The 20,598-nt window shown below is 47.5% G+C and overlaps 1 protein-coding gene across 7 annotated transcripts in view; it reads left to right on the top strand.

Annotated features, from left to right (window-relative positions):
- Positions 1 to 20,598, top strand: part of DOCK3 (dedicator of cytokinesis 3) — a 261,860-nt gene that overhangs the window by 175,234 nt on the left and 66,028 nt on the right. For 5 of the 7 annotated variants that reach the window (XM_066350460.1, XM_066350459.1, XM_066350462.1 and 2 more), the window contains exons 22-27: positions 2,453 to 2,534; positions 7,004 to 7,174; positions 10,563 to 10,755; positions 14,008 to 14,135; positions 16,792 to 16,938; positions 18,740 to 18,838. In XM_066350460.1, coding sequence (XP_066206557.1) covers positions 2,453 to 2,534; positions 7,004 to 7,174; positions 10,563 to 10,755; positions 14,008 to 14,135; positions 16,792 to 16,938; positions 18,740 to 18,838 — 820 coding nt within the window. The remainder of the gene's footprint in view (positions 1 to 2,452; positions 2,535 to 7,003; positions 7,175 to 10,562; positions 10,756 to 14,007; positions 14,136 to 16,791; positions 16,939 to 18,739; positions 18,839 to 20,598) is intronic. The other 2 variants (XM_066350461.1, XM_066350463.1) reach the window with 2 other exon arrangements.

Here is a 20,598-nt window from a genome sequence, read left to right as displayed (position 1 = left end):
TCCATGTTATACCATATATCGGAATTTCCTTCCTTCTAAAGCTTGAAGAATGTTCATTGTATGTATGTATGCATATTTACATACACCACATTTCATTTATCCATTCATCCATTGATGAACACTTAGGTTGCTTCCATCTTCTAGCTAATGTGAAAAATGCTGCTATGAACGTGGACGGGTAACAAATATCTATTCAAGACCGTCCCTTCAGTTCCTTTGGATATATACCTAGAGATGGGATTGCTAGATCACGGAGTAGTTCTGTTTTTAATTTTCTGAGGAGTCACCATATTTATCTCCACAGTGGCTGCACCATTTTATATTCCCACCAGCAGTGCACAGGGTTCTAATATCTCCATATCCTCGTCAACACTTGTTATTTTCTGTTTGTTCTGGGGTTTTGGGGGGGGTGAGGTTTATAGTAGCCTTTCTAATGGTTGTGAGGTGGCATCTCACTGTGGTTTTGATTTGCATTTTTTCTAATCATCAGTGACGTTGAGCATCTCTTCGTGTGCTTATTTATTGTCCATTTGTATTTCTTCTTCGGAGAAAAATCTATTCCAGCCTTTTGTCCATTTTTGTATCAGGTTGTTTGGGTTTTGTTGTTGAGCTGTTGAAGTTCTTTATATTTTCTGGATATTAATCCCTATCAGGTATATGATTTGCTGATATTTTCTCCCATTGCCTTTCACTCTGTTGTGTCCATTGATGCAGTTTTCAATTTTGATGTAGTCTAGCTTGTCTTTTTTTGTTGTTTCCTGTGCTTTTAATGTTAGATTTAAGAACTCATTGCTAAATTAGTGTATCTAAACTTTACCCCTGTGTATTTGTCTTAAGTGTTTTCTAATTTTAATTTTTTCATTGAGAGAGAGAGAGGAAGGGAGAAAGGGGAAGGGAGAGAGGAACAGGGAAGGAGAGAGAAAGAAGCATCGACTCATTGTTCCACTTAATTGCTCCATTTAGTTGTATACTCATTGATTGGTTCTCCTTAGTGCCCTGACCAGGGATCAAACCCATGACCTCGGTGTGCTGGGATGATGCTTTATGCACTTAGCTACCTGTCCAGGGCCTTGTCTAAGTGTTTTATAGTTCTAGCTCTTGCATTTAGGTCTTTGATCTATTTTGAGTTTATTTTTGTTTATTGTATAACATAAGAGTTCAACTTTATTCTTTTGCATGTAGATATTCAGTTTTTCTAATATAATTTGTTGAAAGACTGTTCTTTCCCCCATTGAATGGTCTTGGAACCCTTGTTGAAAATAATTGGATCATATATGCAAGTGTTTATTTCTGTGCTATTTTATCCTATTGCGTATGTGTCCATCTTTATGCCAGTACCATACTGTTTTGATTGGTCTAACTTTGTAGTAAATTTTAAAATCAGGAAGTGTGAGTTTTCTAAATTTGTTCTTCTTTCTCTAGATTGTTTTGGCTATTTTTTTTTCTATTTTAAATAAAAAGGCTGCTGTGGCCTTTCAGCTGACATTTTAAACCATATTTTCTTACATAATTGTCAAAGCTGTGAAAAAGAAGTCTTGCTTTTTCCATGGGAAACATGAATAGCTACATAGAACACATACAAATAAATGTCAAAGAAATAAAAAGACAGTTGATAAGAGAGATAATTTAAATAATAAACATGGGAATCACAGGTTATTTAAAATCATTAGAGCAATTTTTACAAAGTCACATCCCAAGAGGGCAAGGCTGTGGAGTCACTGGGACTCTTGACACTTTGATGTCACTTTGGAGAGCAGGCGTTGTGCTACATGTGTTTTACACAAGTCATCTCATTAGCACTCCCAGTAACTATGAGATGTATTATTGTTTCTTCCCTATTTTAAATGATGAGAAGGAGGCAGAGAAGGATCGCTTGCCCAAGGATACGGAGCTACAAGCCGACAGGCTCCGGATACGAACACTGCTGTCTGACCAGGGCCTGGACACTTGAACTCTGCTCTATTGCCATGTAAATGTGCAGACCTTCTGACCCTGTAATCCCATTTCATTCAGGTGACGTGGTTCCTAAAGAAATAAAATAGATCAGATGAAGGTCAAGCAAGGAGGCGCACATGGGGCTCTGAACCTTTACTCAGAGTCTACTATTCACTCGTCGCTGTTGTGTGTTGTAGAGACAAAGCAATTTTAGAGAAAGCAAATGTATACACATTGTCCAAGACTTTGGGAAAACTTTCTCAATCAAAGAAGAAATGTGTGTCAGGGAGAGTGGTGAAGAGTAATTATAATTGCTAATTAAAATGCGGAAACTCTTTATGAACAAGGAGTGGAGTGTTGTCTGGTGTCTGTGTCAGATGATCTGAAGATTCCACAGCTGCAGTTCAGCTCATCAGCAGGATGTTATTTCCTGTGTGGCCGGTTTAGGACTAGAAACATTTCAGGGTGCCTTGCTTGTGGACTAAGGTGGGGTTGCTGGAATTGTTCTCTTCCCCAGGGAGCTCATCCGCTGTCTGAAGTGGTACATGGACTGCTCAGCAGAACTGATTCGGCAGGACCACATTCAGGAAGCCATGCGGGTAACGTACTGAGCTCTCTGTACGCGGGTGACCCACCCCTGCAGTTAATTTTTAGTAGCCCCAGCACTGTAGCATGCAGGACAAATGTAGGCCTCCTAATATAGTGGCCTGCTTTCGGGAACGCTTTGGACCACATAATTTCCCTCCTCTCATCTCAACTTTGCGCTAGAAAGTATTTTATACCTGATGATGTTATCTTAAAGCAGGAGGGAGCACTGGTGTGCACACAGCTCCTGGCCTCTCCGGTTCCTACCAACATGAGTCTACTTCCACCAGCTAATGCAACTTACCTCCTTCTAAACCAGTGTTGGTGACATCATGATTAAAATTAAGGTCCTCCAATACTTTTCCCTTCAGTAGGTACTGAACACTGTTTTTAGAACTGTCTTAAGTAAAAAGAGCTGAGTAGATATGTTAAGATAATCTTAAAACCTTGACTGTTAGAGGAACCCATGGTCTGCCATGGCAACAGGCCTACTTGGACAGGTTCCCCGACAAGGCAGCCCCTAGCCTTGTTGGGAAGCTCCTATCTATAGGACTGTCCTGACTTTGAGTTAACTTCAGTTTCTGGTAACTTCTCTTCATGACTATCGCTTCTGCTGTAGAGAGCAACCTATGAGAATGTTGATCTCACTTGTGCTCAGTAGTTCTCCAGACAGCAATTTGAAGAAAGCTGCCATATCCTCTGGGAGCTCCATGCTTTTCTCCTTCTGTCCCTGTCTTTTCTTGTTCTTGAGTTTTTAGTTGCTTTTTAACCATGTCTTCCCCACTCTTTCCAGTTAATAATAAAAGAAAAATGGTGGCAACGTAATCCTGCGTTTTCTCTGTTCTCTTTTAATAGCACTTCATTCTGTTCTAAGTTGAACTGGGGCCTGTGATTTTATTGTTCTTGTCCACATGGTAACAGGTACAGCAGCTGTTTCTCCAGCAGCATGAGATGGAAGAGGCAAAATCAAATCACAGATTCATGTTTCCCGTGCTGCTTCTCTGCACACTCTATAAAAATCTAAAGCCATGAGGCTTGATTCTCTCCTCCTTCATACAGCACGTCCGTAGAGCAATTAGCATGTGTTGTGGGTACTGAGATGCAAAGAGGAGTAAGACAGTCCTGTTCCCTTGAAGACCACGTCTCCAGTGTCCCAAAGGGAAGCGGGCCCAGGCATGGGTGTGGAGCAGGGTCCTGAGTGTAATGTGAGGACTTGGTTTTTTCTTCTTCTCAGAGCCCAGCACCTGTCAGGGGCCTTGCGTAATACTTGAAAGAGTAAAGATTGAGTTAAATACAAAAGATTTTATGTGAGTCCATAAAATTGCTTGAGGATACTGGAGAAGGCATTACAGAAGTTGTTTTCTCTTAAGAATTATTCATTCAGTCATTTACTCAATCAGCATTGCTAGAGGCCTGCCATGTGTTAGACCCGGTATTTAGCCCCATGGACTCAGCAGAGGCCCAAGCAAGCAAGGCTAGGCCTTCAGGGCACTTCCATCCAAGTGGGGGAAGTACAGCCAATGAACATGTAAAGGGGGGCAGAGTCGGTGTGTACTGGGAAGGAAATAAACTGGAAATAAGCCAGGAACTGACCGGCTGGAGAGGAAGATTTACTTCAGATCAAGATTTTAGGGAAAGCTGCTCTGAGGAGGTGACAGGTGAGCTGAAATCCGTGTGAAGAGCTAGGAGGAGCCTTCCAGATGGAGGAGGCAGCATGTTTAAAGTCTGTATGGAGAAGAGCTTGAGTTTCTAAGCAACCAATGTGGCTAATGTGACCAAAATGTGGGCTTTCAAATGTGAGATGGAATATGGGAGGTGACAAAGTAAGAACTAAGGCTGGTCCCAAGGGGCCCAGCAAGGCCAGCTGGTTGGTGCAGGGCCACTTAGGGAGCAGCTGAGGCCTGGGTGGGGAGGCGGGGAGCTGCGTCTGGGCCACTTTTCTGAGGCTCCTCCTGCTTGTTCTTAGTGCTCCAGACTTGGTTCAACCCACTCCTAATGCGTCCGGACCACAGTTTTATCAGACTTTTCCCCTTCTTCAGCACATGCCAGTTTACAGGCCCTCTACAGCCAGCCAGGAAGTCTCCCTCCGACCCTGTTGTCTTTCCTCCCAGGACATACGTGCTCCTGGCCGGGCACCTCTCCTTCGCCACGTGGCATGGACCACGAAACCTCTTCTTTATTGCTGAGTCACTGCCTCCTGCCCTTCTTATTTCGTCTCTTCCTTTCGCTTGCTGAGTCAAGACCTTTCCAGGAAGGTTCTAGAGAAGGTGAAAGCACTAGAGAAGGTGAAAGTCAAGGTGGTGGTGTGTGTCCTCTTGTGAAGGACCGGTGGGAGCGTCCTTGGCGGGTTGAGGACGGTTTTCCCCGAGGCGTTCCGGACAGACAGCACCCTGCTCGCTGCAGCACCCTGCTCGCTGCGGGCTGCCTCAGGTCCTTCCCGGGAACCTGGGAGGGGACAGAGAGGGTGCAGTGCTGATGGTAGAAACATTGTAACAACTTTTAGGATCTCTTTTCCTTCCAGGTTTACTGACTTAGGTAGAAAAGACAGAGCAGCCCCCTCAGCCACAGTTAAGTGTTCCATTGTCTCCACGCAGAGTCCAGAGCATCCTTGAACTCGGAACAAGCTCCATCAGTTCTGTGCCTCATCCTCGACCCCGTGGTCTGTCCTCCCGCCCTGCCCCAGTGGGGTCTGTCAGGGGTAGCCAGAGGCAGTCCTGGCCAATCCGGCGCTGACTAAACATCAGGAGGAATGGGAGTGGGGGCGTCCGTGGTGATGGATGACTGGAAGTGGGCTTGTTTTCCACGCCCTCACACTAGTTTTCACAGGGCCGCCTGCGACACCCGCCTTGTGCTCCTTGCCGAGGTGTTCTAGATTTTAGAACTTAATGGAGGAATGGGGTCCTTATGCCCAGGAAGAGCAGGGAGCTTTGCTGTCTGGTTCTGCCTCTCGCTCTGAAATTGTGCATGTTTGAAGCCACTCAGCACATCTCTTGTGCTAGCTGTTTCAAACTGAAAAAAGACTGGTGATGGGGAAAGTTTGCTTTTTAAATTAGAATATGTAGTGCAGACTTCCAGGTTCCTCACAGACTAGGCCTTCAAAGGCCACTGAACAGAGGCTGTAGCTTTTATGGCGATGAGGCCATACACTGTAACTTCTACACAATCTTCTGGTGTGAGCCTTGCAAAGCACACTTTTCTGAATTAGCCATTAGCTGATGCCAACTGAACTTCGTGTGGGACACACACACACAGTTTTGCTTTGCCAAACTTTCTGATATGGCTAGATCAGGGGTCGGGAACGTATGGCTCACGAGCCAGATGTGACTCTTTTGATGGCTGCATCTGGCTCGCAGACAAATCTTTAATAAAAAAAAACGTTAAAAATATAAAACATTCTTATATATTACAATCCATTAATTTCTTACCACTCATGATCATGATTGTGGGTGGCAGGAGCCAATCACAGCTGTCCTCCGGGACAACACCAGATTTTTATTGGATAATGCATAATGTACACAGGTCGTTGTATGGCTCTCATGGAATTACATTTTAAAATATGTGGGAATTACATTTTAAAATATGTGGCGTTTATGGCTCTCTCAGCCAAAAAGGTTCCCGACCCCCGGGCTAGATCATGAAAGGTAGCTTGAGAATTGTTTCCTGTTGTATTTCAAGTAATTGAGCTCCATTTGTTTGATCCTTAAGCTTGTTTCTCCCCAAAGTCTCTGCCTTTCCAGTGTCTGGGAAAGAAATGGCATTTCTTTGATTAAAAAACATAGCCTTGGATCTTGACTCTGTTCTTTTACAAGAGAATTTCTCTGCTCATAAGCATGAGCCAAGCTGTAAGGACTCATCCGAGTCAGACTCTGCTCCCAAATGTGTTCTTGGAGCTTCATCTTCTGCATTGTTCCTGGCAGGCATCCTGCTGGGGGTGGGGGAAGAGGGTTGGAGAGTGGGTGTGTCAGGTCCACCACCTGCTGTGCAACCCGAGGCAAGTTTGCTCCAGCCTTGACCCCTGGGGATGAGGCTGACACCCTGTCAGGCCCCAGCTACAGCTCAGAAACGCCGATGACTCCTTAAAGGACTTTTCCTTCTTGGAGTAAATTCAGAAGAGGTTCTTACAGCGTTGCCTGTGAAAGCGCTTATTTCCAGACCTGAAAAAAGATGTCGAGATGCTGAGTTTTCTCTTGATTCTGTATGTGCTTGTATTCAACTGTTTCCATGACAGTCTGTGATTCCTCACTCCCAGAATCTCGCAACACAGTTATGGAGCGGTCTATCTTCTCTCAGGAGGAAGATAGCTACTGCTCAGGGACCACTGGGACTTGAAGTCAAAAAAATAAATGAATAAAGTGCTTGTCTCTGCAGTTGGAATTGTCCATCACCTGATTTTAGTGTAGAATTTCCTGTTACTTCATTCCCCTCTGTGTTAGTGCCTGGCCATCCCTAACACCTTTCTGTCCTTTTGCTCCCACACCTTCAGGCCTTAGAGTACCTTTTCAAGTTCATCGTGCAGTCAAGGATCCTGTACTCACGAGCCACCTGTGGGATGGAAGAGGAGCAGTTCCGGTCCAGCATCCAAGAGCTTTTCCACTCCATCCGGTTTGTGCTCAGTCTGGACAGCAGGAACTCGGAAACGCTGCTCTTCACGCAGGTCTGTGAGCTGTCAGGAGGCGGCGGTGCTGGGTGCTTTGGTCTTAGTAGGTGACGTCTTTGTCCTCTGGCTTCCAGAGTCTGGCTGCTGGGTGTTGATTAAGGGATGGTTTACAAGGAAATACCTGATAGAACAAAAGGCTGTGTGTATTTCTAAACCAGCTGTGCCCCAGCTGCCAGTGTACAACAGCACAGTGGCTCTGGGGCAGAGAAGCACAGCTTGTTCTCAGGAGCCCTCTTGAGATGAAACTTGTTTAGCTGCCATACTTTAGTTATTTATCAGCATGTTATTTACAGAAAATATTCACGATATATAGAGAATTTAATTTCCTAGTCAATTTGTTTTTAAAACTTCAGATTACTACTTGTCCATACCAGCAGTTAAGAATGAAATAGGTTGAAAAGTAGCAGAAATAACTAGAAACTTTGGCCAAGAATTGGGGTTAGATTCTATTAGAAATGTCAGTGTGGGGAGGTCATTTGCTTCCTTACTATCAAAAGTACCTGGTCAGCTAATCTGTTTCCTTCTTCATACGGCCTCACCCTGGAGGGTGAGGGTGCTGTCCACTCCCCCAGTCACAGGGAGTTCTTTTCTCTTATAAATGTTAGACATGTTTCTCATGGATTGCAGACACTTCTTGAATTTTTTGAAGCCAATTATTACCTCGAAATCTATCAGCTAAGACCAGGTCGCCTTTCTCACGTTGCCTCATTCAGTCACTGCCAGCACTGTCATGAGTGCAAATGTATGTTTACACATCTCATTTAAGATTAGAAGAATCTTTTTTCCCCATGTGTCTCTGTGTTGCCCCTTGATACCAACTGCCTTTAGGCCCCATGGCCCAGAAAACAAGTGAGCAATTGGGGGCTAGACTCTATAAAAAGTGGTGATACTTCAAGGTCACCAGGTGCCTCTATAAGAAAGACTCCTTCCATGGTCTCGCCTCCTGAGTGCCCCAAACAGCTCATCCTCCTCCTCCCCTCTCTCTCCCAGCCTGTCTGTTCTCCAACAAGGTCCTAGGACCCCTCTCCTCAGCCTGCACAGAGGGGCATCTGACTCAGAGGTCGCTAGCAGAGTGAGGCAGGTGTGCTTTCTGAGAGCTCAGGAGAAACGGTTGAGGTCTAGACTCAGGTTAGACCTGAGTCGGGATCAGACCTGCTTCTCTGGTGCCAGGCTTGTGTTGCCTGAGTTTCAGAAGTCTCACCAGTCTATTATTCAGTCAGATTTGATGTCTGATTCTGACCACTAGGAGATGTTAGGGTGCAGTGTTCTGTCTTGCAGAAGGATAGGATAGGAAATGGCATTATTTATTTATTTTTTAATTTTTTTGTATTTTTCTGAAGTTGGAAATGGGGAGGCAGTCAGACAGACTCCTGCATGCACCGGACCGGGATCCACCTGGCACGCCCACCAGGGGGCAATGCTCTGCCCATCTGGGGCGTCACTCTGTTGCAACCAGAGCCATTCTAGCACCTGAGGCAGAGGCCATAGAGCCATCCTCAGTGCCCGGGCCAACTTTTTGCTCCAATGGAGCCTTGGCTGCAGGAGGGGAAGAGAGAGACAGAGAGGAAGGAGAGGGGGAGGGGTGGAGAAGCAGATGGGCGCTTCTCCGTGTGTCCTGGCTGGGAATCGAACCCGGGACTCCTGCATGCCAGGCCGACACTCTACCACTGAGCCAACCGGCCAGGGCAGGAAACGGCATTATTTAAGAGAGCAAATCAGCTACTGTTTGTTGTTGATTATGAAGTGCCTGCCTTTCCCCCTTTGTCTAGTGTGTCTGGCTGCTTATGGTAATACATTTTTGTACTGGATCTAGCTACTGAAAAATAAGCTCCTTGTTATCTTAGGGAATTAAAAGTCATCAATGGAATTCGTGTAAGTTCTATACTTGGGCCTGGCCTGAGCATAGACTGCAGTATGACAGACCTGTTTCCCGGAGGCATAAACTCCTGCTCACTCCGGGCCAGTGTCTGCTGCCTGATGAATCAGTCAGGAAAAACAGCCTTGCCCTGCCAGATGGCTTGATTTAGAGCATTGTCCCTATATGCAGAGGTTGCCGGTTCAATCCCTGGTCAGGACACATACACGTTTCTGTCTCTCTGTCTCTCCCTGTTTTTCCTCTCTAAAATCAATCAATAAATTTAAGAAAGAAAACTATTTTAAAAAAAGGAAAACAGTCTCACTCCTCTACCAGCCACACAGGAAGAGTGTACTCTCACCTCCTTGTCTTGAGGTGACACTCCATTTCACTTTGCACCTCTTGGGCAGATCGTGTAAGAGGACTGGGAAGTGGAAAAGGCCCCCTTCATGCGACCTCCATGTAGACCAGAGAACAGTGAAAGCCAACGTTTGCTGTGTGTCAGGCGCTCCACTGGAGATACACTTTATGTAGCTAATGTTTTTCCCCCATGCCAATGTCAGGAGATAAGTAACAGCATCACCCCCATTTTATAGATGAGGAAACTGAGAATCATGCACTAACTCACCCAAGGTTCTGTGGCAGTTAAGTGGTAAAGCTGGGATTTGAACTCATGCCTATCTAAATCCCAAACCCATTCTCTTTCTCCTGTACTATTCTGCCTCCCCAAGACAGTGGAATGATTATCAGAGTGTCCTCAAGAGGCTTACCTCATGGGTCTGCTAGAGCTGAGACCCTGGAAGGGAACTCTTCGAGCACACACACTCCTTGAGCCATCTAGGTCACTGAATCCTGTGCCAGCATCATGGGAAGTCCTCAAGAGTTCATGTCTGACTAAACCCACACATCTTCATCCTTTGAATTTACACTTGAGCCCGCCAGCCATCACGTGTGAAGGAGATAAAGTCTTCGGATTTTATGGTTTCAAATAAATGTCTCTATCCTGGGAAAACGGTCTGGCTCTCGGCGGGACTGCTGGCCACAGGGCCCTGCGCAGAGCTCAGTCAGGGCTGTATGCAGGTGCTCAGTTCTCTCTGCCGCATTCCCTTCCAGAGGCTCCAGGCCTGGATTTGGGGCCAAAATCGAAAGGTCAAGAGCTTGATCATAGAGACAGGGACAAAAAAAAATTTAAGTCCATTTTATAAGCAAAAATAGCTGTATATATTAAGCCATGTTGAACTGATCTAATTTTATATTTCCTTCTCTTGCCAGCAAATGGCTTGGCAAGTTCTGAAAGCTTCAAGGGACCTGGGCCCCAGTCAGTTCTCTCATTTTGGTTTCCATTTTGGTTACCCCTTCTCCATGTCCCGAGAGTGCTGCCAGGATGAGGAGGGAAAGGCCCGGGGGAGCCGGCCTGCAGCAGGGCCTGCAGGGCCTTCTCGGCCTCTTGCCGCCCGTGTCTTCGCCTGAGCATGCAGGATGGACACACGTCTACCTCTGAGCTAACCAGAGCTTCGCTGGCTTCTGCAGGCTGCCCTCCTCAATTCCTTCCCAACCATCTTCGACGAGCTGCTGCAAATGTTCACCGTGCAGGAGGTGGCGGAGTTCGTGCGAGGGACTCTGGGGAGCATGCCCAGCACCGTACACATCGGGCAGTCGATGGACGTGGTGAAGCTGCAGTCCATCGCCAGGACTGTGGATAGCCGCCTGTTTTCTTTCTCAGGTAACTCAGGTTGGGATGAGAAGCAGACTTCCCTTTCCAGGGTGCTAGCCAACAGGTAATCGAAGGATCGGTTTTATCAACCATCATGCAAGAAGCCAGTGGTGAACTGTTCGAGAATGCAGGCAAGACGAGGCTGACTGCCTCACTCACAGTTTATTCCTAGAGACACACATGGCATGGCCTGCAGAGCAACTCCAGGCCCACAAGTCCAGGCGCCAAGAATGGGCCCTGCCATAGCCCCAGCAGGGAGTCCAGAGGGAAAGGAAGGGGAGCAGGAGAGAAGGATCTAGTCCAAGGGGAAAGGATAAGTCAAAGAAATAAAGAGACCCTGGCCAGTTGGCTCAGCGGTAGAGCGTCGGCCTGGCGTGCGGGGGACCCGGGTTGGATTCCCAGCCAGGACACATAGGAGAAGCGCCCATTTGCTTCTCCACACCCCCCCTCCTTCCTCTCTGTCTCTCTCTTCCCCTCCCACAACCAAGGCTCCATTGGAGCAAGGATGGCCCGGGCGCTGGGGATGGCTCCTTGGCCTCTGCCCCAGGCGCTAGAGTGGCTCTGGTCGCGGCAGAGCGACACCCCGGAGGGGCAGAGCATCGCCCCCTGGTGGGCAGAGCATCGCCCCTGGTGGGCGTGCCGGGTGGATCCTGGTCGGGCGCATGCGGGAGTCTGTCTGACTATCTCTCCCCGTTTCCAGCTTCAGAAAAATACAAAAAAAAAAAAAAAAAAGAAACAAAGAGACCCTGAAGGGCGTCCTAAGGACTCACTGTGCTTTATTGATTCCTTGTCTCACCAGTCAGATAGATTGCTTTTCTTCTCTTTGAAGGAGCCTGTAAGGATAAGACAAAGATGGACAGGAAGCACACTCCACACCTTCAAACAGGTCAGGACAGCCTAATAGTTGCCATCAGCAGCCCAGGCTGCCTTTCAGAAAGAATCTCCTGATTCAAACCTGAAACCTCTTCGAACATGATCAGCTTGCAGTGGTACCAAGCACTCACTGGCCGATGTTAAGGTCAATATGAGCCTGACCCTTCAAGCAGAACATCACCATCATAGAATAAATTTCTAGGGCACAGGAATAAGTCTGAAATGCTAGCAAAACAATCATTAGAATTTTTATAATTAGAATTTTTGGTAGTAAAATTTTTTTAAGTTTGACTTTTGAAATATAAGAATAATAGTTCCCCAGCCCAGTGCTACACACATTCACAATACTAAATGGGTGTTCTCTTTAACTTAACTTACTAGTGTAGGGTATCGCTGATGGTAAAGCTGCCACCAAGAAAATCAGCTTTTTTCTCAGTAACTGTTTATGCTAAACATTCTCTCTTCAGCAGCTCCTGGGGACTGAAGCTTTTATCAGTGATTGAGATACATGGTCACTGAGACCATTGCCCACACTCAAGCTCTGTGTACTGCTTAAAAAGATGCTTTCTGAATATCTGGGAAGGGGTGATAGCAGACTGCTCTGACATACTTTATTTCTAACATTTTTGCCTGTACTTGCTGCTTTCCACAATCATGTAGAAAAATTGTCCTTAACCTTTATGTGGCAGTGGAACTGTGTAATTAGACTTCAAGATGACAAGCCGCCACCAAATTTTCATTTGCACCTCACTTTTCGTTGAATGCCTGAATTGCAACATCTTCCCTGAAGTAGGAGGATTTTTACCAGTGGTGTCATTTAACCAGCACTCACATTCTCAGAGCACATTAGTTTGTTCTGTTCTTCAGCAGATTTTAGTTACAAACTACTGTTTTGCTTGTAGGCAGCTCTTGGTTGTTACAAATCCTACTGTACTGGTAATTTTTTTTTTTTTTTTTTGTATTTTTCTGAAGCTGGAAATGGGGAGAGACAGTCAGACAGACTTCCGCATGCGCCCGACCAGGATCCACCCGGCACGCCCACCAGGGGGCGACGCTCTGCCCACCAGGGGGCGATGCTCTGCCCCTCCGGGGCGTCGCTCTGTTGCAACCAGAGCCACTCTAGCGCCTGGGGCAGAGGCAGAGGAGCCATCCCCAGCGCCCGGGCCATCTTTTTGCTCCAATGGAGCCTCGCTGCAGGAGGGGAAGAGAGAGACAGAGAGGAAGGAGGGGGGGTGGAGAAGCAGATGGGCGCTTCTCCTGTGTGCCCTGGCCGGGAATTGAACCCGGGACTTCTGCACGCCAGGCCGATGCTCTACCACTGAGCCAACCGGCCAGGGCTTGGTAATTTTTTTTTTAAGTGAGAGAACTGGAGGCCGAGAGACCAACTCCCACATGAACCCCCACTGGGATCAACCCCACAAGCCTCCTAGGGGTTGATGCCCATCTTAGACCATCATTGCTCAGCAAGCTAGATATTTTTAGTGCCTGAGGAAGGAGGCTCCACAGAGCCATCCTTAGCACCCGGGGCCAACTCGCTTGAACCAATCGAGCCATGGCTGCAGGAGGGGAAGAAAGAGAGAAAGAGAGAGAGAATGGGGGTATAGAGAAGCAGATGGTCACTTCTGTGTGCCCTGACCAGGAATCAAACCCAGGACATCCACACACCGGCCAATGCTCTACCACTGAGCCAACCAGCCAGGGCCTAATTTATTGGTATTTTGATCTGCAAAATAGATTATGAACTTCTCTTTTAATCAAACATCTTTTTAAAACATAGAATAGCTATCAATCCATTTTAATGGAACATATTCTAATACAGATTTGATAAGGCAGCCCCTAAATCTGTGTGTCATGTAATTTGTCTTTGACAAAGATTCTCTTTCTGAGTTTCATCTGAAACACTTAACTATAGTGAAATATGAACAATAGATCCAAAATGCCTTGGTTTGTTTGTGTCACTAGAAATGTGACTGAATCATGTTGGCCAGGTGTGGTGGTACCTTCAGGGACCAGAAACATGCTCCTACTTGTATCTTCATCAAACCTAGAGTATATGCAGAAGCCTAGCCTTTAATTTGGAGTCTAGTCATTAAAGAGATTTCATTTGGAAGTGGCATCCTGACATTCATCCTGAACAAAATGCCATAGATACGAAGTCTTGACCTGAGAAAGAAGGGAAGAGAGGGGGGAGAAGAATGCTGTGGGATGCCTCATAATGCCCAGGGCGTTGGCTTCTAGCCCCGCTGAAGGGAAGGGGGTGGCCTCCAGCTGGGCTTCAGCCCCAGCTCCTCCTGCTTTGAGACCAGCGAAGCCCACAGCACCACTGGCTTCCCAAGGTGGCTCGTTCTCCTCTGAAGGGCTTCTTCACCTTGGTGTTCTCTCTCCCAGAGTCCCGCCGCATCCTGCTTCCTGTGGTCCTCCATCACATCCACCTTCACCTGAGGCAGCAGAAGGAGCTGCTCATCTGCTCGGGGATTCTGGGCAGCATCTTCTCCATCGTCAAGACCAGCTCTCTGGTAGTGGCCTCACACCCACTCCATGCCCCTCAGCCCTGCCCTCTCAGCCCTGCCCCAGACGGCTGGTACTATAGCCAGAGGCAGACCAACCATGAGGCTTTGTACATCTCTCAGTCAGACACGCTCTGATCAGTGACAGGGAGGTCCCCGTGTGAATGGAGTCCTGTGTGTACCCAGCAGGTTTCTCACCACAACACAGTCTTGCTATTTTTAAAAGTTGCACTACCATAAGTCCACCAGAAACATAGTTATCTGTAGTATGAGAAAGCTCATTCCTGTGCCATGCTCCGTTTCTGTCACAGGTGTTAGTTAACTCTGTGTTCCTGGGAGTATTCTGAGGATGCTCAGGTCTGAGCAGAGAGGGACGGGGAGGCTGAGAGGCGGCTTGCTCACTCAGACCTTTCTATCAGCTTCCTGGTGGCTCGGTCCCACCCACATGGCATTCCTGGACTGTGCCAGATGAGCTCAGGGCACATGAGAGATAAATGTTGCCCGCAGGAGCCCTTAGCCTCATGGGATGCTAGAGTTGTGCTTTAGGGATGAGGTTTCAACTAGTAATGCTTTTGCCTATTTTCTTTCTTTATATTTTATTTTTAAAAAGAAATCTATGGTGGGAGGGGAGGAAGGGAAGGAAAGAAATGTATCAAGCATGGATAATTTATTTTAATGATATTTATTTTATGCCAGTAGAAGAAATGCATATTTCTTACAGAATTTTTTAAAAATACAAGGAAGTATAAAGATATAAATTAAAAACAAGAATGAGTTTTTTGTTACACCATCTTATTAAGTTGAAGTAAGTTTCCTGGAGAATAAAAGTTCAAGTGCATTGAAAAGGAAGACCAGGAGCTAATACACAAGGTTAAGCTAGCCGTGTGGACCAGGAGAGGTGCCAAAAAGAGAGTGTGTGTGGTTTGAGCAGGGCACAGGGACCCAATAAGGTGCTCTGGTGTCCAGACTTACAGCACCATCTGGTGCTGGGGCCCCGCTTGGCAGAGCCACAGTGAGGGTTGTTGTGGCCTCTTGTTTGCTCTTGGCTGCAGACAAGGCCTGGCGGCTCTCCATCCCACCAGGCCTCCGCGAGGCGGTACGAGGTGTATACGGTTTACCAGTGACCTAAGGTCAGACTTGAGGGGGTGGGGGACCTTTGCTTTAAGAGATAGATAGAAAGAGAGAGAGACTGAAGGATAAAAGGAAGGGAAGAGGAAGAATGAAAACCTGAAGGGGGTGGTCTGGTTATATTTGTGGGGCTCGAGAGCCAGATGAAATTAGTGGCTTACAGCTACTCAAAGAGGCGCTACAGACCAGTGTTACAAGTTCAGCAGTTGAGAAAGGACTTTGGGCCCAAGAGCTGCTCAAGTTCTTCACGTGCAACGGGGCAGGGTGCAGTTGTATCAAACGGACAGGGAGGGGTGAATCGGGTTGAAGCTCCGTGAGAGCAGAGGTTCACTTATGTACACTCAGGTCCTCGAACAGTGACTGGCACACGGGAAATGCTTAGTGACAGATGGACTGATGGATGGGTGGTCCAAATGGACCAGTAATAACATTAAGAGGCTGGAGAAGGGGCCACGGGAATCTCTTTGTGAGATCATGAAAATCAAGCTACAGGATTTGATATTGGATGAGTGAGGTCTATGAAAGGAGAGCACAGACTTGTCCTGAGGCCAGAGCTTCGTGGCTGGGAAGCAGCCCTTAGCGAGGGGGTGTGCACTGTGTTCCTGGGAGGCTGCTCGGGAGGGTGCCTGAGACCAGAGTCCGTCACGTGGACCAGCAACCGCGAGCAAGGGTGCTGAGCAGCTAGAAGTGGGACCCGCGCACACCTGGGCAGCAGTTGGTGCTGGCAGAGATCAAGGTCACCTAGAGCAGTAGTCCCCAACCTTTTTTGGGCCACAGACCAGTTTAATGTCAGAAAATATTTTCACGGACCGGCCTTTAGGGTGGGACGGGTAAATGTATCACGTCACTGAGACAAGCGTCAAGAGTGAGTCTTAGACGGATGTAACGGAGGGAATCTGGTCATTTTTTAAAAATAAAACATCATTCAGACTTAAATATAAATAAAACGGAAATAATGTAAGTTATTTATCCTTTCTCTGCGGACCAGTACCAAATGGCCCACAGACCAGTACCGGTCCATGGCCCCGGGGTTTGGGGACCACTGACCTAGGGAGAAAACCCTGAGGAGAAAACAGTCTTCAGAAAGACTAAGATACTTCCGTGTGCATTAGCAATGGTGAAGGCACTACCCCCACACCGTGTGGTGTGAACACTTCACCATTCTCTCAGGGTTAGTCAGCAAACTAGGTTCTCTCCTGACCTTTATAGGGAAATCGAAGAAAACCTTGAACTCGGGACCTTTGCCTCTGTCCTGTGTGTTGAAATTCATGTGTCTGCGTGCAGTCCAGAATTGTGGGTGTCAGATGGTGCTGGGTTAGGGTGAGGCCCCAGCCACCGTACCAGGGCAGCTGCAGGTGTTCCTCACCTGCTCTCGAGCCGTGGCCCAGGTTCCTTGACACTGCACGCTAGTGATGCCGAGAGCCGTGTTGAGAACGCAGTCTGCAGACCAGTCCTGCGGGGCTGACTTAGTAAGGGCGGCCAGCGGCACGCCGGCTGGCCTGGTGCTAACGGTGTGCTCTCTCGCTGCTCGCTGCAGGAGGCAGACGTCATGGAGGAGGTAGAGATGATGGTGGAGAGCCTCCTGGACGTGCTCTTGCAGACTCTGCTCACCATCATGAGCAAATCGCACGCTCAGGAGGCGGTAAGAGGGCAGCGGTGCCCGCAGTGCACAGCCGAGATCACTGTTAGTAACTAACATTCAGGTTTCCTTGCTTCTTTTTCTAACCTGGGGCTCCCCACACCAACCCCCATCACACCACGTCGCCTTCATCTCCGCCTCCCCCCCCCCCCGCATGGTGGTCAGCATGCTGTCCCCTTCCTGTCGCAACTCCACCTCCCGTCTCCACTGTGAGAGCTCTAGGCGCGTGCGTCCAGGGTGTATCTAGGGCAGATTCAGAAAATGCAACTTGTCCTGTTTCCCTGCACGCTGTCTTCGTCGGCCTCTGCCTTTGTCATTTTCCACAATGTGGAATGAAATAGAGAGGTAGTAAGTGGTTGGAGGTGAAAAATAGAGTGTTCCTTCTAGGAACAGGATCTCCTAAATGATGTGCACAGCAGAATAATTTTCTCTGAATTTGCTTGAATCTGCAGGTTAGTTGTTTTCATCCAGAGTGTTTGTATCTCAGTGTCCAGCCTCAGGAGAAACGTGATGAGGTAGAATCAGCCTGGCATTTCTGGACAATAATCTCCCATGATCTATTAGAAGAGAAGCAGTGGGGAAAGCCACCTGGGAGGGGCAGAGAGGCAGCCCCCAGAGTCCCCTCTCCTGTACCCAGAGTGGGCTCAGCCCTGGTGTTGGAACATGATAAATATTGCATGGACTCTTCCAGTTGGCAGGTGGGAGATTACAGTGATCTGTTTGAAGAAAACCCTCTATGGAGCGAGCCAAGCTCCACATGGCGGGCAAGCAGGGAAAGCAGAGATCAGGCATGTGTTCTGGGGCATTGGGCTTGGGAAGAATCTCCCTTCGGAATGCCTGTTGAGGGCATGTTCACTGTAGGTAAAAGCATGAGCACCCTGGCATGTCCTGGTCACCTGTCCTTCTCGCTAACGGTGACACAGTGCTTACGGTGGACCAGACCCTGCTCTATGTCTTTCACAAATATTAACTTACTTATTAGCAATACTTACAAAGCATCTCATTTTATATAGATTTAATTAAGATGATAACTGCAATTTATTGAGCACTTCTTTATTTACTGGACCTTTTACTTAATTGTCCAAATGAAGTCCTATTCCTCCATTTTCTTCTGAGGAGGCAGTCTTCCAAGAAGAGGCGTGGCTAGCTGCCCAGTGCCAAAAATTGCTGTGAGAAGGTGGGCTCCTCGGAGTCCTTAAATCAGGGGTTTCTCCCATGTACTTCGGTTGGAATTGGAAGAAAGTTTAAGCACTCATTTTTTAATCGTTAGATTTTCATTTGAATTAAAGCTTATAGCTTGTCTTCTCATACAGGCCAGTTTTGATTCCTGTACTTTCCAGACAGTTATGTTGACCTACTGTGTTCCATCTGCCTGGTCCAGTAACCACGTGTAAGCTCTGGGAGGTCCCCAAGGAGATCCTTGTAGAAGGACCCAGCAGGATGGGCAGAGTCTAAATCTGTCCAATGAAGGCCATGCACCCTGATCCAAGCAGCGCCTCCACACTTCACTACGGCGCCCTGGCCTCATACAGTACAAAGGCCCATGTAGCCAGAACTTTCCTAGGAAAAAAACTAGGATATCCGTCTCACTTTGCAGTACTTTTTTGTTACAGGTTAACACTGTTTAGCCTCTAGCCCCCTGCTGCAGAAATCTTACTGAAACTCCCAGGCCCTCCCGGCCTCACCTAGCAGAAGAGACAATTCATTTTCAGGGCCAGAGTTATCACCTTCCATTTCATGATCATTGGGGCCATCTCAGACCCTTCCTCCTGTCCTTGCCCTCTATGGATTGGGGGAACATATCCCTTGTAATTGTCTGTGCTAAGTATTTTTGGGGTTTCCCCAGGGTGAGTATGTGTCCTGCCTCCTCTCGCTGCTCCGCCAGATGTGTGACACCCATTACCAGCACCTCCTGGACAACTTCCAGAGTAAAGATGAGCTCAAGGTAGGCAGCAAAGCACTTACCTTTCACCTCGGAAAGGAAGCATGTGGCTGAAACTGCCCGCAGGCTGTTCTCCTGCCAGGAGACAAGTGCAGGTGGCCGGACCAGCACTGCCAAGGGTGTAAGAGTCTCCATCGCCACTTGACAGCTGACTGGATGGCTTCCAGAAGCTGAAAGCCGGCAGTGTTCCAGTACAGCCAGACCCCAATGACACTGGCAGGTTCTTCCTGGCCAATAGCAACCTTCTGACCTTGTGCTGCCATGGGAGGCTACTCTGGACCACGGTGGTCGGCAGCAAACCAGGACTCTTCCCTTTCTGACTGATGCCTTATAGTTTGCCCCTGCAAACCAGGCTGCACTGTTTAATAACGATAACTAATGGTAGTGGCAACTTTTCCTCATTACAATATATTTCTGGAAGATGTGTGTAGAGGACAAAAGTGAGCAGTGTCCATTGGCTGCCAGACAGACTCTGGATCCAGAGCACCGAGGGGCAGATAGCGCGGAGAAATGGGCCCATGACCCAAACGACAGGAGGACACCCCCAAGCTGCACTTCATGTGTTCTCAGCTGCTGCAGGCTTCTGAGGCTTGTGTCTTTGCATTCAAAGGCGTTCCTCAATTCCTCTCTGGGTAAAGCAGCTATTGCATACTTGAAGTCTGTGCTCTTCCTCCATTCAGAGCCACTCACTTACATTTCATGGTAATGCGTTACATTGTATTTCATTTGTGATCTTTCTTAATCATATTGTATCAGTAAGTATCAGTTTTTCTGGTATCTGATCCTGCCTGCGTTTCTGCAGACAGGGATCTCTGGGAATTATCTTAATTATCTTTCTGTGGCTGTAGTGAAGCCAGCCTATCTTCCTGAAGAGATGAACCTGACAGTGCTTGACGTGAACAGAAAGTTGGCCAGAGCCCAGAGCTCACGTCCAAGTCCAGCCATGCTTGCGCTGGGGTGTGGAGCCTGACAATCCAGTCTTTTTTTCTTTTTTTTTCTTTTTTTTGACAGAGACAGAGAGAGTCAGAGAGAGGGATAGATAGGGACAGACAGATAGGAAGGAAGAGAGATGAGAAGCATCAATTCTTTGTTGTGGCACCTTAGTTGTTCATTGATTGCTTTCTCATATGTACCTTGACCGGGGGGCTCCAGCAGAGTGAGTAAGCCCTTGCTCAACCGAGCGACCTTGGGCTCAAGCTGGTGAGCCTTGCTCAACCAGATGAGCCTGCGCTCAAGCTGGTGACCCCAGGGTTTCGAACCTGGGTCCTTCACGTCCCAGTCCGACGCTCTATCCACTGTGCCACCGCCTGGTCAGGCTGAGAATCCAGTCTTAGCTATTCTAGATCATTTCTTCTGTGGCGGGGATGGGAGGGGTGTGAGTTATGCTCACTGATTCTCAGAAACTCAGGCTAGCATCATTCTCATACTTTTTACTTAAATGTTATTGTTATTGCAGCAATATGGATATATAATTTTAAAAGCCAAAGCATATTACAAATCTTGCAGCACAAAACAGTGGTTCCCTGGCTTATTGCACCCCCTGTCCAGTCACTGCTCCCCAAAGGCAGCCACTTGGTATTCTTGCCGTTCTTCAGGTAGCGTTTACTGCCATTTTTAAACGAACTGTTAGTTATATATCTTCCTCTTCCCATGGGAATGAAGATGATTTTCCTGAATCATTCCTTTCACACACCTGCATGTCCTTCCTCTCATTCTTCCAGCATGCATTTTTTGTTTAACTTGGTAGTCCTCACTTCTTTATT

The sequence above is a fragment of the Saccopteryx leptura genome, chromosome 10 (genome assembly GCF_036850995.1).
Source record: "Saccopteryx leptura isolate mSacLep1 chromosome 10, mSacLep1_pri_phased_curated, whole genome shotgun sequence".
Taxonomy (NCBI): Eukaryota; Metazoa; Chordata; class Mammalia; order Chiroptera; family Emballonuridae; genus Saccopteryx; species Saccopteryx leptura.
The sequence above is the reverse complement of the archived record's forward strand: the minus strand, read 5'-3'. Positions and strand labels throughout refer to the sequence as shown.